The sequence below is a fragment of the Triturus cristatus genome, chromosome 1_2, assembly GCF_964204655.1.
Source record: "Triturus cristatus chromosome 1_2, aTriCri1.1, whole genome shotgun sequence".
Taxonomy (NCBI): Eukaryota; Metazoa; Chordata; class Amphibia; order Caudata; family Salamandridae; genus Triturus; species Triturus cristatus.
In genome coordinates this window covers 299,366,212-299,382,090 of record NC_140580.1, presented here as the reverse complement: position 1 = coordinate 299,382,090, position 15,879 = coordinate 299,366,212, and the positions used below count along the sequence as shown (strand labels likewise).

The following is a 15,879-nucleotide window of genomic DNA, read 5'->3' as shown; positions in this document are numbered from 1 at the left end:
GCCGGCTTCAGGCCAGCCCACTCCACCGAGGCTGTTATCTTAGCAGTCCTGGACACACTGAGGCGGAACGCCGACACAGGGATCCCCCAGGCCCTTGTACTCCTGGACCTGTCCGCCGCGTTCGACACGGTTGATCATAACATCCTTCTTCACCGTGTCGAGCAGGCGGGCATCCAGGGTCCGGCCCTCAATTGGACCCAGTCTTTCCTAATCGGCAGAACACAAGCCGTCCGCTTGGGTCCCTACACTGCTCCTAAAACCCCTACTATCTGTGGGGTCCCTCAGGGCTCCACCTTGTCACCCTTGCTGTTCAACCTCTACCTCCGTCCCCTAATCCGTTCGCTCCGTAGCTGGGACATCACAGTGTATAATTATGCCGATGACTTGCAGATCATCTTTCCACTCGATTCTCCGGACGCTGTAAATAACTTCCATTCCACCATGATACACATCCAGGAGTGGATGGACCACAATCAGTTAAAACTAAATCCCGGCAAAACGGAGCTTCTCCTTCCTGGTTCCAGCCTCTCCCATTGGGGTCCACAGTTCTGGCCTAATAATTTTGGCCCTCCCCCTGTCCCTTTGAAATCAGTAAAAAGCTTAGGAGTGACCATTGACACTGAACTTTCCCTCCGACCTCATGTGGGCACTGTGATTTCTTCATGCATGTTCCAGCTTCGTAAAATTCGCAAAGTAAGCCATCTACTACCACTAGCTGCTTTGATCCAGGTAGTCATCTCCCTGGTACTATCCCGCTTGGACTTCTCTAACTCCCTGTACTATGGTCTCCCGAAATCTCTGCTGCATCGTCTTCAGGTCGTACAGAATCAAGCAGCCCGTCTCATCCATAACACCCCCAAATGGCAGTCGGCCAAACCTCTGCTATACAATCTGCACTGGTTACCCATAGAACAAAGGGCGGCCTTCAAGCTGGGCTGTCTCACGTTCAAATCCCTCCACTGCCCCAGTCCTGCTTTTTTGACGACTCATCAACCCTCACCGCCCTACGCGCAATCTTCGCTCAGCCCTCCTTAACCTGCTCGCTGACCCTAAAATCAAAACCAACAAATTTGGCGGCCGCCGGTTTGCCTACCTCGCCCCCAAATTCTGGAACCTTCTCCCCCTCCCCATTAAATCTAGCAGCTCTCTTCTTCACTTCAGAAAACTGCTTAAAACCTTCCTCTTCCCTCTACCCTGCTAGTCCCTACCGCTCCTGTCCCCCTGACTCCCCTCTGTCTTTTAGCGCCAGGAAACCTTTGGTGTCAGTGCGCTCAATAAATCTCACTTAACATAACATAACATAACATAACAGGGCATGTAAGTTTAGAAGGCCAGTAGATTTAATGCACTTAAGTGTGCACTGCTGTGCTGCCTGCTGTATTTTTACATAAAAGTCATCCCTAAGGTCTACCTTAGGTGCCCCAAGGGTAGGGTGCATTTAGGGCGCATTATTTAAGAAAGCAGCGACATTTTAAAAGATGTTTTATATACCCTGGTGAGGGAACAACTGCCAATTTCGCTTTTCCCCCATTGAAGTACATTAGCTCTATAGGCTAACATGGGAATACTTTAATAAATTATAATTATTGACAGGAATGAGCTAAAATAATAATTCAATGACTTAAAAGAATAGTTAGGATAAATCCAACAACTTGCCCATGTTAGATTTCGTATAACTATTACAGAAAAGAAGTTATAGAACTAGTGTTTCTGATGTGACAAAATCCAGCTTTTTAGCAGCCACTTTTGACTGGCCATCCTATGACAGGCTGAGCCAAACTGCTCTGATGAGGTGTGAATTGGCTTGCATAGAGACAAAAGACATCTGGTGGGAGGAGACCTGCAGCTGCAGAGCAAAAGGCAGAATGGGGGTGGAGTAGCCAAACTGGTCTTCAAAGAGGGAATGACAGTTAGCACAGGAACACAAGCTCACCCCCACTTGATGCACCTCCAGCCAGGTAGGATCCCCAGTAATTAGCAGAAGGGCTGGAAGGGGAGTGTTAGTGAAAGTTAGTCACACCAGTGAGTTGGCTTAGCCAGATCTTAACCTCCAGGAGAGTGTTTTTCCATTTTGGATTTTGTCAAACAGTACTTACTGGGACAAGAATATGCCACATTTTGGAGAAAGCGGTCATACTTCTGGGTGGCACCCTGTATCCCATTGGTCAGGGGTGCCTCCCTGCTCGAAACCCAAGAACACGAGATACATATGGGAGAGCTGCCAAGCAACTCAGTTCCCTGCCTTGAAACTACAAGCAGAAGAATAAAGACTGCCCTGCTGGTCCCTTGGACTGCACAAGAGAGGACTGCACCCAGTACACACTTCGGTCTTCAGCCCAACTAGGACATTGCTTTGCCATGAAAGTTGAAGGAGTGGACACCCCGAAAGGAACATGTCAAAAGATCTCCACCTGAATCATCTACACCTAGATGAAACAGCAGACCACATTTAACTGGACTTTTAAGGATTTGGCAAGGTGCACTGTGGGAATTGCAGTCCCAACGCCCCAAGGAGCAACTCAGGGATTCTGGAATCTTGGACTGGTGCTGTGGACACTTAGCAACCCCAAAAGGACGTTCTGAAAAGATCCAGAAATTTGAGATCACTTGGAAAATTTTCGTAAAAAAGCTCCAGAAGTTCACTGATTTAGCGTCCAGAGTCAAGCCGCCAACATCAAACTGCGACCTGGCCTGAAATCTAGGTTCAGCCCGTTGAAACCAATGGAGCTCCAAGACTTCCAGGACTTCACCGAGGCTTCCTGTTCGACCAATTCGCCATCGTCAACTTGCAAGCTGGACTGACAAAGTGCCTCGCTCGGCGTCAAATTATAAAGCTCCAGAAAAACAACCATAACTCGACCGGGCCCTACCTCTCATTGTATTTGACTAGCACTCCATAGCAAGCATGCCCAGATGTTCCAAGTTGGCACTTTTAGTTTTTAGGCACTATAAAGTATTTAATCTTTAAAAATTAACATCTTCGGGTCCGTCCATTGAATTAATTTTTGTTGTTTTGGTTTCATTTTAATTATAAAAATATACCCTATTTGTATAAATTTGTGTTCGATTTTTATTGTGTGTTGTGTCTTAATTATCTAATGTATTGGTGTTTTTAAATGCTTTACCCACCTCTATCCCAAGTTAAGCTTGCCTGCTCGCAGCCAGCTACCAATCGTTGAGCAAGGGAATCATTTATTGAGACCTTGACTGGGCCTTATACTGTAATTGTGGGCAAACACGCTGCCCTGGATTCAGAGCTCCACATCTGGCTGCACAATTACAGTGGGCAGCTAGATGAGAGCATCTTACTGGGAAGACACAAGCGCTAAGGAGTTGGGTAGACCTCCATGGGCAATACTTACACAATTGCTACTTGACCCATTCAGGTAAAAGTCATTTTAAAAAACATGGGATAAAGCACTACAGAGAACACGCATGCTCAGAAGATACCTTTGTTATCCTTAACGAAGCTAACACACCCGGGGAACTGGAACGAGCTAAGAGACTGGGCTGAGGAAAGGCTCAGGATGATGGGAAACCTATATTCAAGAGGAAGCTGCATGGAGTTCTAAGAACTCCATGTGGACTATGAAATGCCAGGAAGTCATTTTCTAATGTGCAGAGTACATGCTTGCCTGAAAGATATTTGTACTTTAGATGGTACACTCAGGCAAAAAAACCTCCTATTTAGATCATTTATAGCACAATCAAAGAATGAACTTACTGTGCTGCGTAGTAAATGGTCTCAGGATTTAGGTACACCCTTGACTGAAGGCGACTGGTTCAACACACAGAAACATTCCTCTAAAATGTCCAGGAATTCCAGGTTTAAGTTAATTATTATTACCAATACAGGGTCTACGTTACCCCTAATAGAATCAATTATATTTCCTGATGCGCATCCTCAGTGTCCCAGGTGTGGCGGATTTCTATCACAGTCTGGAGCTGCCCCTTGCTGAGTGTTTTCCGGGATACAGTGGTGCAATTCATCAAATGCTCTACAGATCGAGATCTTAGGAGGATGCCAGTGTTTGTACATATTGGGTTTATTCCCATGGAATGAGATTACTAATGTTGCAAGTAGATTTATGGCTTTTATCCATGAGCTGGAAAACTCAGATGATCCTAACATGTGGCGGCGGGAGAAGGAGCTTAGTAAATGGGCAGATTGCAAAGTTACTGTGCAGAAAAGCGAATTTAAAAGTCAATACCAGCACTAGCATCATGGCCGTCCCTTGAAAATGTCCGACAGGTTATACATCCCATGGATGATGATGATGAATGAGGCCTGCGGTTTAAAAAAAGTCTGTTTGTCCAGCTATTACTAGGTTATGCTACTGATACATCCCCCTCCCACCACAACATTAATTGAGCATAGTATAATTAAAATACTCTCCAGTAGAACCCAGCTGTGCCAAAAGATTCAGTGACACTTATGGACAATTGATCAGTGACGTTTCATTGTGCAAATTAGATTACTGTGCCAAATTGATTTTTCTTTTTAACTATTCTTATTGTATTTAAGCTTCTTTGCAGCATCTATGACATATATTGACAGCATAGCAATAACATAACTAGTTTTCATAATGAGCAGTATATTATCAAGATACACATATATAGTGTTGATGTGTAAGTGAAGACCTAAAAATCTAGTGTGGTGCCAAAGCCATTTAACTTCACTACAACACAAAACTTTCATGTAATCACTAGAATAAAGAGTCAATTTTCCAAAAGGTAAAGCAGACGAGTGATGATTTGTTGGTCGCTGTAATTTTCATTTGCCTGAGTGGAGAAGAAAGAAAAAGCAGGCTAACCATGGTGTGCAGCGAGAAGTTGGATTTTGGAAAATAAATCTGGGGAGTCCACTCCATCATTTAAATCTAGATCATTTTGATGGAGTACACAACAACTGTATGTGGCATCAGAATGGCACTGTTATTCAAGAGATCTTTCTTCACTTACTTTCAGGCTGTTTCTCATTGGGCGTTATGGACCTTACAAAGTCCTGAGGAGTCATAAACACTTCCGACTCCCCAGTTTCATGTATCACTTTCAGAGTAGCGAAGTAGCGGAAGATTTTGTCAGGAGTCGAGTAAGCTCTTATTCGGTTTTCATATTCCATAACCTATGGGGAAAAAAACGTGATATCACAACAGGAGAAACACCCCAGCACACAACCATTCGAACTGGGGAAAAAAGCAGCTCAGAACTGGCAAGCAATGCATAGGGAAGGAAAGCATGAACCAGTTAGACAACCCAACAGTGGCCATGCTTATTAAGCTGAATGACTCTCTAACAGTACCCTATACTCATGGCCACTGAAATGTGCAGAGGAGGATCAAATTATTCAGCAGGGTTGACTATATTCGGCAGCAAGAAAAGGAAAGGTATGTGGCATAATGCATCAAATTTTGTGATAATATTACTTTATTATTTTAATTTTACTCATCTTAATACTATATTGGCAAAGGTTTCACGTCATTAGTACCAGTTGAACACCAAACATATTAATATGCCACTGAAAGGTGACCAGTCAATCTCTGTGAAGGGTCTTCCACTGTGCAGCAACAAGTGTTGGTGCATTTTTAGCAAAGTTTTATCCATATAAACGATAAACAAAATTTGTTTAGTTAAAATCTGCAAATTATGCAGCACTGTGATGATGGATTATGTGGCAAATACAGCAAATGAATAATTTAAATAAGAAAAAACAGTGGCAGACGAATCGCATAATTCCAGTGTCACTGCCTATACCGATTAGTTTAAATTACCTTACAATATATCATATAAAGTGATTCAAGAAAACATCCAGGATTGTTGACTCGATTAGAGACTATCTATTTATGTTAAAATATTTGGATTTGGAACATTTTATTATCAAAATGTGATTGTTGATCTATTTATTTTTTTTAAAACCAGTTATTTATCAAAAAGTTTAAAAGCAATCCTAATCATCACAGTTACACATTAACAATCTTATTTATAAATTGGAAACAGAAAAGTACAGAGCAAATGTTCACAAGATGTAAAGTTCATATTTCATTCAAATCGAGTAGTTCTCTTTGTGTAAGTAGAAGTTGAGGGCTAGTATGTTCATTCTTCTTCCGATTCAAAATAGAAGTGGCAATATCCTCAAAATGAATGTTGTGATGGGTTGTGTCACATCGCTCTAATGCAGAGTCTACCTTCTCATCCAAATATCCATGTAGGAGGCCAGTACATCACTGGAAAATTCTGTGGAACAAATCCAGGTGTCTTGATGTACAACACTAGTACGGATTGTCCTCCCAGGCAATCCACAGTATTGAGGCCTGTACGGATATCATATTTAGCTCCAACTTATCCACCATAAATTGTCTGGGCTAAAGAGGTCCTAATGTTTTCTGGGACTGTAGGCAAGACCTACCCGGCCATGTTCCACAAGACGTGTATAGCAACACAGTAAACAAACCGCATTTACTGACTGCTATGCTAGACTGGTGAAGGTAAACCTATGCTTAGCTAAAGCCCCAATCCTCTTGGATTTTCCATCTGGAAGAGTGGTTGCGAATGAGTTGGGATTCACTTTACTGGTTGAGGCCTGTACAACAAGGCTCTATGGAGTAGGATTTTTTTATAAGAAAATTAAGGCAGCCAGGAGCAGTCTGTGATGCCGGACCACCTGCCTATTTACAAGTGGGCAGGAACATGGTATCAACGAAGTGTCCATCAAGGCATCACTCAGAAAGATATGCCATAACTACAGGACTCTTGGTCACAAGGACACCCTTGTACCCCTCCCTAGGTTTTCAACTACTAGATCAGCGCACTTTTATACTTGCACTCTTAATTTACTTCAACAGACCTAAATGGCTGATCACACGTTAAAGCAGTATTTGGAAAAGGAAAGTCCAAAACTGGAAAGGCTGTGGGGTCATGGAATGGAGTCCTATGGTAGCCCAAGGCAGAACTTGATCTTGACAGTAATACTAACCGATCCTCTTCCTGTTATTTTGTAATATTAATGTAGTGGGCACTACTGACCTCTTATTGGTTCAATGCAGTATGGCTTTTTAAGATTTCTGTATTCTAGTAAATTCACCACAAAATTAGATTTTTTCATTTCTCAATGATCAAGACAGATAAGCCCATTTCACCTGTCTGCTAATATATCATATATATTAGATCACAATTCTGTATCAGCTAGCAAGGAAAGCTTTTAATCTACTACACCTCTAATGATCTTCAGTTAGCATGCATTTTCTACAGAGAATATGTCCCTTGCCTTTCATTGCATGCTATTAAATTTGTCAGCACCTTTTAGGCTGTGTTTTTATCTTCTATGACCATTTGTGATCATCTCTAGCAACTAAAGTTGTGTCTTTTCCTGCTTCTATTTCCTGTACATGCTGTCCATATCCCCTAGAGTGACTATGTTTATTTCCAAGGAGTTTCCTTTCTTCACAACTAATAACTTTCATAGTTATTGTAGAGGTGATTGCCTTACCATTTGTATCCATCCAATTGTAAATCAAATTGTAAATCTTTTACACATCTTATACACTTTCTCCACTCTATTTTCCCATCTTATTAACTTGATTTAGAATGCTTGCTGGCACTCCCTAGTCTATCATTTGCAATAAAATCAGTTTCAAGTAGGCTCTCTGAATGGACCTCAGTCTACCAGTCACTATGGTCAATGGGGTCTGGTTTGAAAACAGCCATGGCACATATCTGGCGCTAGTAACATTTTGGATATTTCATGCCTCCTCCAAAAACACACCTATCTAATCTGGAGTGTGCTCTTTATTGTAAAACAATCAAGCACTGACGATGTCAGAGAGTCTCGCCTTTCAATGGAGGTACCATATTTTTTGGGCTATGCCAATGTTTTTTTTGCTGGTGCTGTTCCCCTTATACCCAAAGAAAACAAATGCTCATTTGCCGATGCAAAACAGCGTTAGGAAAAATTATAATAATAAAGATGGCATCATAATGATGAATATGCACGCAGGTATGTGCCATGACGTGACGACCATTTATTTTACGTTTAATGTAAGATGGTGGATGCAATTTAAAAACAAATGTGTTAAAACACACGAACAATAAAGGAGTGGCCCACAAACAAACTGCAGGGTTATGGGCTGTGAATGTAAAACAAGTAACGTGACGGGAGAGGTGAGGGACAGGGATAGGAACACCAGGGGGAGTAGGAAAGGCTGGTACACCTCATGAGCTCCACGACAGAACAGCATTGAAATGCCAAATTTGAACAAGCGGCAGTGTGACTGTTGCAGAGATGTGCATCATTGGGGCAGTTGGCATTAAAGAGAGACTGCAACCATAAGCGAACAAAACTCGAACGCTCATGTGGATTAATTTTTTTAGCACAAAAACACTGTGTAATTAGTTATCACATTAATCTTGTGCTGTCCCCAGAGGGAGATGATGTGGCTCAGGGGTCAGAGCTGCCAACTACATAGCTGGGGACCAGTATTCAAGCCTTGGCATCGGCTCAACATTCTGTGATTCTTAGCAAATCACTTCATCTCCTGCCTGTGATCTACTAACTTAAATTAGAAAATGCGAGTAACACCACATGTAAGAGGGGCAGTCCTCATGGGAGGTTACAAAAGATAAAAAGGAGGGGCTAGGACCCATAGTAACCGAGGAAAAGCAACCATTTACAAAGGACAGATAAAGGAGCCAATTAAAAAAAAATTGGTTATTGCTTAATGCCCATATCCTGAATACAGCATGTCTGGAACAGACAGTGCAAGAGCTAGCTAGGTGAGACATAAAAAAGGATCACTGCATATTGCATTTCACTTTTTGTAACACCATTAACTGACTTATCACAACTATATATGAGAATTGATGAACGACAGTAGGGGCTTATTCAAGTCTCAACTACTGAAGGACTATGATAATTCCACAGTTTGCCTTGTATACTTCTTCCATTATTGATGAATGCCAACCAGACTAATCCTTGTCATCACTATCAGTTGTGCAGTGGAATGGTTGGCACATGAATGACAATAATGCAACTTTCATTAAAAGGTTATAAAGTTTTAAAGATGTGACATAGTCCGATGTGTGTTCCAAGTGTTTAGCTCAAAATACAAAAAGTTAAAGCGGCCATATATCTGTATGTAAAGGGTGGTATAAGAAAGTCCGGGAATACATTCACGGTAGGCATAGTTATTCAGTAAAGAATTTACTGCATTTGACTTACAAATTAAAATAATAGTCCCTGTAGAAAAATCCTTGTATTGCCTGTCATTAGGAATGTATTTATTTACTAGAATGTGGTAAGGCGAAGTTGAGGCGCTTTGAAGCAATATACCTTTTTATGATCTTTGATTTGTAGAATGTCTACATTGAATTTTATTTGTAGAAAGCAAACTGTGCAAATGTTTTTGGAAGACCGAGAAGATCATAAGCATACCATGTGAATTATCTTCATGTACTGGAAAGGACAGTCCCCACAGTTCTTTTGCTGCGTTTTACTACTTAAAAATTGGGTTTCTTTCAAAGATGTAAAAGCAGGTGTCCGCACCAATTTCATAACTATAGTGGTATTGAAAGTATATGTGGAGTCACGATGGCAGATCACAAGGGGGTTGGAGAAGACTGCGGGGAGAGAAGAGGCTGTATGCACATTTAGACCTGCATTGCTTCATCAACTCAAACTTAAAGTTACAATAAATGGAAATCACTCCGAATAGCCTAAAAAGCCTGAAAAGATTGTATTTGGACCACATAAAAGTATCCAATAGAAAATGTAAGTTTGAAACATGACAATTTCTGTCAACTTTTGTAGCTTTTGACTCTCAACATTAAAATCGGACAATTTCAACGCTCTAGATATTTTCCTACCTTCCGATCTCTGAATCCAGTGCGTGCTTTCTTTTTTTTCCCTTCTGCTTGTGTCTCTCCATCACCTGACTTCACAACCTTGGCATCAGAATCATCTAAATTCCCTCCTTCCTCTGCATCCTTATCTTTTTCACTAGACTCTGGCCGCAGGTTGTGTTTCACAGATGAACGAGCTTCAGCGTGGGCTCTGAAATAAGCATGGGAAAGGAAAAGGGAAGAATATAGTGATTACCTATTTCTTACTTATTAGAAACAAACTTTCATCCACAGCAAACCGGATGGTTTGCCTAAACATTCAAGCGTAATAATGACAAACACAAAGCCATCTGTTACTTTAAAGTCCACACAGAGACATAGTAATGTGTTGTCAGACAACGTTCTGGGAGACCGGGGGACCTGCGGGGGAAAGGGGTGTAGGTCAGACAGAGTTAATTTTGTTGCTACACGTGTCTTGGCCCCGTCTCACAGGGGCTGAGCAAACTCTGCCAAATACAACCTTTTCTTTTTAATTTCAATAGAATTTTATTGATATTTGTCATATACAAAAGCCATATAACGTAAAAACATAAAAACAGATACATATAACATAAAACAAAAAGCATGCACTTTGTATCGCATGGTGTTACAGGGCAGCCCACGTTGGCTGTGCTGGTTGAGGTACATATTTTGTTTCCTCTTTTGGCTGCCCCCCCACCCTCTGTTCTCGTAAGGGTCACAGAAAGCACAGATAGGGACAGGGGAGAAGGGACCAGAGCGGAGAGAGAGAGAGAAGTCTGCTCGACATTGTCTAATAAGGGTTGGTATCTGGGTCGTTATACTAGGCACCTTCAAGGTGGGTCGTAGGGGTCTAAGTACTTGTCCAGGGATGCCCATATTTTTCTGGCGGGCTGTCTCCACGGTGAGTCTCGTAGGGCCACCGTATCTGCACCTCTAAGGTACGTCACCCAATTGAGCCATCCCTTAAACGTTGCCTTGGAGGTGTCTTTCCATTTATTGAGAACCATTTTTACACCTGCTGTTAGTAGGAGATCAAGTAAGTCGCTATCTTGTTGTGAGATTGCCTCTGTTCTAACAGAGGCCGTTACCAGGGTGGCAAACTCCGTTTTAAGGGTACATCCTAACATGTCATTTAAAAAGGCAAAGATCTTCTCCCAGTAAGATTTGACTTTGGGACAGTGATATATGAGATGGGCCAGATCCCCCCTTTCGTTATTACAATTCCAACACTGGTCATTGAGGCGCAGCTAGGAGATACACTGAGCGAGGAAGAAATCCAGGTACTATGGTTCTCCCCCACACAAAGTAAGATAACCCAGGTACTAGCTCAGACAAAGTTCTGGACGCTACACAAAATACAAGCTTTTCTGAACTTTACTCTCAGGGTAGCATGGGTAAGCAGTTGCAGGCTTCTAAGCGATGTAGTCTAAGAGGTTAAAAAGTCAGAATTCAAGCAATCAAAATGAGTGTGATGTTATTTTAGTGAGCCTGGGCCTCTTGTGGCTCATCAGGATAGTTTAGCAGCTTTGGTGCAATGTACGTGCCTTGGGACCTGTCTAACTGCTTACGAGTGTGCTTCATTTAGCTTGAGGCATCTTTTGACCCTAATAGTAGACGCGCGGGAGGTGCGTTCAGGCTGTGCAGGCTTCGGCATCGGAGTGGTGAAGGGCATGCACTCTTCCAGTCTATCAAGAGAAAAGGAGGGCATGTTCACCCTTACAACGCTGACCAGTTCCCCCCTTATTACCAAAGTCCTCAGCCACACGCGTACTGCACGATGGCAATTAAAAGAGGACCAGCAGTTGACCGCCATTTTAGTTCGGGTATTTTCTTATGAAAAGCGGGTCAGCACGCACATAGCGGTGCTATGACGATGAGTTTTGTTACAAGTGCCGGATGAACGTGGAAAGTGATAACGCTAAAACTGCATCTCCACGAAGCGATTTTACAGGCCAATACATGGAAAGAAAAGAAAAAAGAAGAGGGAGGAGAACAAAGGTATCTTCCCTATATATTCTTGAGAAGGGAGAGATTCCTGGAAAAGGAGATATTCCTGTAACAATGGCAGTTGAATTGTCCTCCCTTCCTCCAGCCTCAGTGATGACATATTCAAGAAGATTTTTCACAGAGAACTTAAGGAGGTAGCAGAAGCTATTTTTGCAAAAAGAAAGTTCTCCTTCAGAGGAGGATTTATTCCTCAGTATCTGAGCAGGATTGCCCTGTAAATGCTAAAAAGGGATATAAGGTGTCAAAAAACTCAAAACACCTTGTAAGGGCCCTCCCTTAGTTGAAAGAGGGTCCATAGTTGAAAGAGACATGAGACATGGTAGCCTTAGAGCTACAACAGACCGTGGTGTTCTTAGCGGGACAACTAGCAGGAGCGAACAAGTTGGCGGGATGGAGCTGGGTGTCGGTCCGTGCAAAAATCGCATGAGCTGCCTTAATGGCACAATAGATGGAAAGAACTCCCTCAATACAGACAATATTTCTGAGGATGATTTTCACCAATTGGACAAATATGTTTTCGATCTACATGAGACTTTTGAGCCTGGCTTTCTTGATGAAGACCTAGAACAGCCTTCAACCTTGAAAGCTATTAAAAACCCGCTGGGTGCAGACATGTTCAACCTCAACCTCACTACCTACCCTTAAGCTTTATACTGGTGGCCAGTCGACCACGTCACTACCTTTATTAAATATTGGCTGCGAAAGTCTCGATGAGGAGACTCACAATCTTAAGAGGGCTGAATGTCCAAGACCTTTTCTGGATAATAAATTAGGAATTACGCCTAACCTGGATCCCAAACATAATAACCTCTTTTTAAATCGGCAAAGGGCCCCAGGAAGGGCCTGGAGCGCTGCCTTAAGCAGTGCCACGACAAGTTATTGGACATTCTGGGTCAGTTAGCCAGGGGTTTCGGTACAGCAGACAATGTAAAATACAAAGATTTGCCCATAGGTGCAGCCCTTTTGACTGGTTGGAGCAAACAGGCTGCTTGCTTGGAAATACCAATGTCTGGCTAATAGTGGAAAGGAGGAAGGCCATCTTTATAAGGAAGAACCCTAAACTGAGTGATTTAGCCAACAAAGAAGACCCAGGTGGCCCGAATGGGTTGCTTTTTAGTGAAGGTTTTGTGAAATCCTTGGGCAAGTGCGTGTCCACGCTTACTTCCTTTAGCAGGGCTCAGTTGAGTATGTGAAGAGTGTTTAATGCAAGTGTTTTGGAAGGCCTAACAGGAGGGGAGTGGCCGTCAGCCAAAGGTCAGAAAAGACCCAGTTCTACTATCAAGAACCGATGGCTTACAGAAGGAGCTTCCGTTACAACATGGGTTTCTTCCCACAAAAAGAGCAAACCCCTAGTTCCCTTGGGAACAGGACTAGATCTCAAGACTCAGGAGATCAAGGTAAGCTTCAGTCATTTGAATGTTTTTTCCCAAACAAAAGTAGGAGGAAAGTTACTTTTTTTCCTCCAAACTGGCCAACTGTAACAAACTATTCATGGGTCTTACAAACAGTGATCGGTTTCATATGAGTTTTGGCAACTCCCTCAAAGGATTCAACCAAGGGAGTTATCTTTAGACAAAGATCATATGGTCTTGGTAGATGCAGAAGTTACTCAAATGATACACAAAGGTGCAATTACCAAGGTTTCAGACTCAGAAAGGGGTTTTGTAAGTACTGTTTTTCTGCTAAGAAAATGGACAAAGGTTGGCAGCCTGTAATAAACCTGAAGGAGTTGAGGAAGGTTTTATGTAGAAGCACTTCATGATGGAGGGAATCCATCTTTTACGAGACACTTTACAGAAGAAGGATTGGCTTCTGAAGTTAGACCTGAAAGACGCTTACTTCACAATCCCTATGGATGTAAGTTCAAAGAAAAACTTAAGATTCAGATGGAGAGGAATTGTGTATCAATTTTCTAGTCTTCCTTTGGTCTACTGTCAGCTCCATGGTGTTTCCCCAAGGTACTGTGCCCTGTGGTAGCTTTCTTGAGAGAAAGGGGAGTGCGTTTAATCAACTATCTAGACGATATACTAGTGATGTGTCAGGATCAAGAGGAATTGTTAACACACATTAGGTGGATACCGGATCTCTTAGAGGCCTTAGGGTTCATCAACGTAAAGATATCTATCACGGTTCAAACACAAAATTTTGAATTTTGGGGTTTTCAGTTAGACATAATTTTGGCCCACATAGGTTTCCCTCAGAAGAAATTGACAAAAGTAAAAGGAGGAAGTCTATCATTTTTTTAGCAAAGAAAGTAGAGACTTTACAGGATCTGGCAAGGGTGGTTGGGCTTTTATCGCCCTCCCTTCAGGTCATTTCCCCGGGTCCAGTTCACTACAGGGCTCCCCAGAGACTAAAATTCCTTCCTGGGGTTGAGGAAGGGTCTATGGTATGCCAATGTGATACCCCTGTCCTAAGGAAGATCGAGAAGATCTAGAGTGGTGGCTGAACAATCAAGAGAGATGGAACGGAAAAGCAATATTCAGAAATATTCCAGAATTTATTGTAGAATCAGATGCCAGCAACCTTTGAAAGATTTAGAAGCTGGAGGGAGATGGTCCAGGGAGCGAAACTTACACATAAATTGTTTAGAGATTCTAGCAGGTTTGAATGCTTTGATTAGTTTCAAGAAAATTCTAGTAAACAGTGTGGTATTGATTTGATTGGACAATTTCAAAGCGGTATCATATATCCATCGTTTAGGAGTAGCAAGATCAATCCAGCTGACAGATCTAGCATGGGGAATTTGGCATTTTAGTTGGGAACAAAAAATACTTTTTAAAGTAGAATTTATCCCAGGTCAGCAGACCCAGAGGGCAGATTGGAACTCAAGTAACTTTAAGGATTCCAGCAATTGCAAGCTGAACCCAGTGGTTTTCAAGAAGATTCAGGACTTGTGGAGTCCCATTCAGATAGATCTCTGTGCGAGCAGATTGATATTTCAGGTAAACCGGTATTACAGTTGGAGACAAGATTCCAAAGTGGTTGCAGTGGACGCATTTGGGGGGAAGAGAGTTGTTACGCTTTCCTTCTATTTGCTCTGATGCTCAGAGTGTTGTTAAAGGTTTGAAGACAAAGATGCAGCATTGTTCTAGTAACTCTGTTCCGAACCTCCCAAGTGTAGTTCCTTGTTGCCATGTATCCTCTGGGATAATGGAACTAGCAGTAGAAAAACTCTGCTTTGTACCAGTAAATCTAGGCCTTTCTTTTTCTTAAGACAGGAAGGAAAGCAGAGCACCCTTTAGTGCTAGATGGGAACATTAACCTTATTACTTGGAAACATTCTGGGGGATCAGGTAGATACTCTTGCCTTTCAGGAGAGGCTAAGAACGTATTGGATGAGCCATGGGCAACACATATCAGGAAAAGGAACAGAGGAATTTGGATTAAAAAAAATGGTGTGGAGGTATTTAGAAAGGAATCTATATCCCGTAGAGGCTCCTGTAGTACTAGTGGCAAACTATCTAGCGGAGCTGTTCAATTCAGGTTTGTCTTATGGAACAGTCAATGGTTACAGATAAGGTGTTTCAGCAGGACATGCCTTTGTGAACAATTTTGCTACTGGCAGTGATCCCTTGGTCTGTAGAGTTGTGAAGGGAATAAGGCTGAAATAACCACCTAGGGATTGCTATGACTCTTTCTGGAATGTAAATGTTGTTTCTGATCTGTTTGTTTCCTGCAAAGATAATCTTTATCTTTCATTGAGGCAAATATCGTTGAAATTACGGCCTTGCTCTGTCTTATCTCTTTTTTTTTTTTTTTAGAAGAGTTTCAGACGTTAAGGCTCTAGAGGGGTGCAATAGATTTTACTCCCTAGATGGGTCCATTTTCTTATATGGAAATGGACCAAAACCATGTCTTAGAATTTTCTATTTTTTCAAGGACTGCATGAATTTCTGTGTTGTGAGTTGCATGAGCGTTTATGAACATAGAATGCTGGAATTCAGAGCAGATGGGGAAGATCAGTTATTCATTTCCTATGTGAAACCCTGTTAGGCAGCGTCAAAGCTACGATTT

At 42.1% G+C, this 15,879-nt stretch overlaps 1 protein-coding gene across 3 annotated transcripts in view; it reads right to left on the bottom strand.

Annotated features, from left to right (window-relative positions):
* The window catches only part of MICU1 (mitochondrial calcium uptake 1), a 730,309-nt gene that overhangs the window by 372,471 nt on the left and 341,959 nt on the right, over positions 1 to 15,879 (bottom strand). For all 3 annotated transcript variants that reach the window (XM_085603833.1, XM_085603832.1, XM_085603834.1), the window contains exons 3-4: positions 9,859 to 10,045; positions 4,963 to 5,125 (exon numbers count right to left, since the gene is read on the bottom strand). In XM_085603833.1, coding sequence (XP_085459959.1) covers positions 4,963 to 5,125; positions 9,859 to 10,045 — 350 coding nt within the window. The remainder of the gene's footprint in view (positions 1 to 4,962; positions 5,126 to 9,858; positions 10,046 to 15,879) is intronic.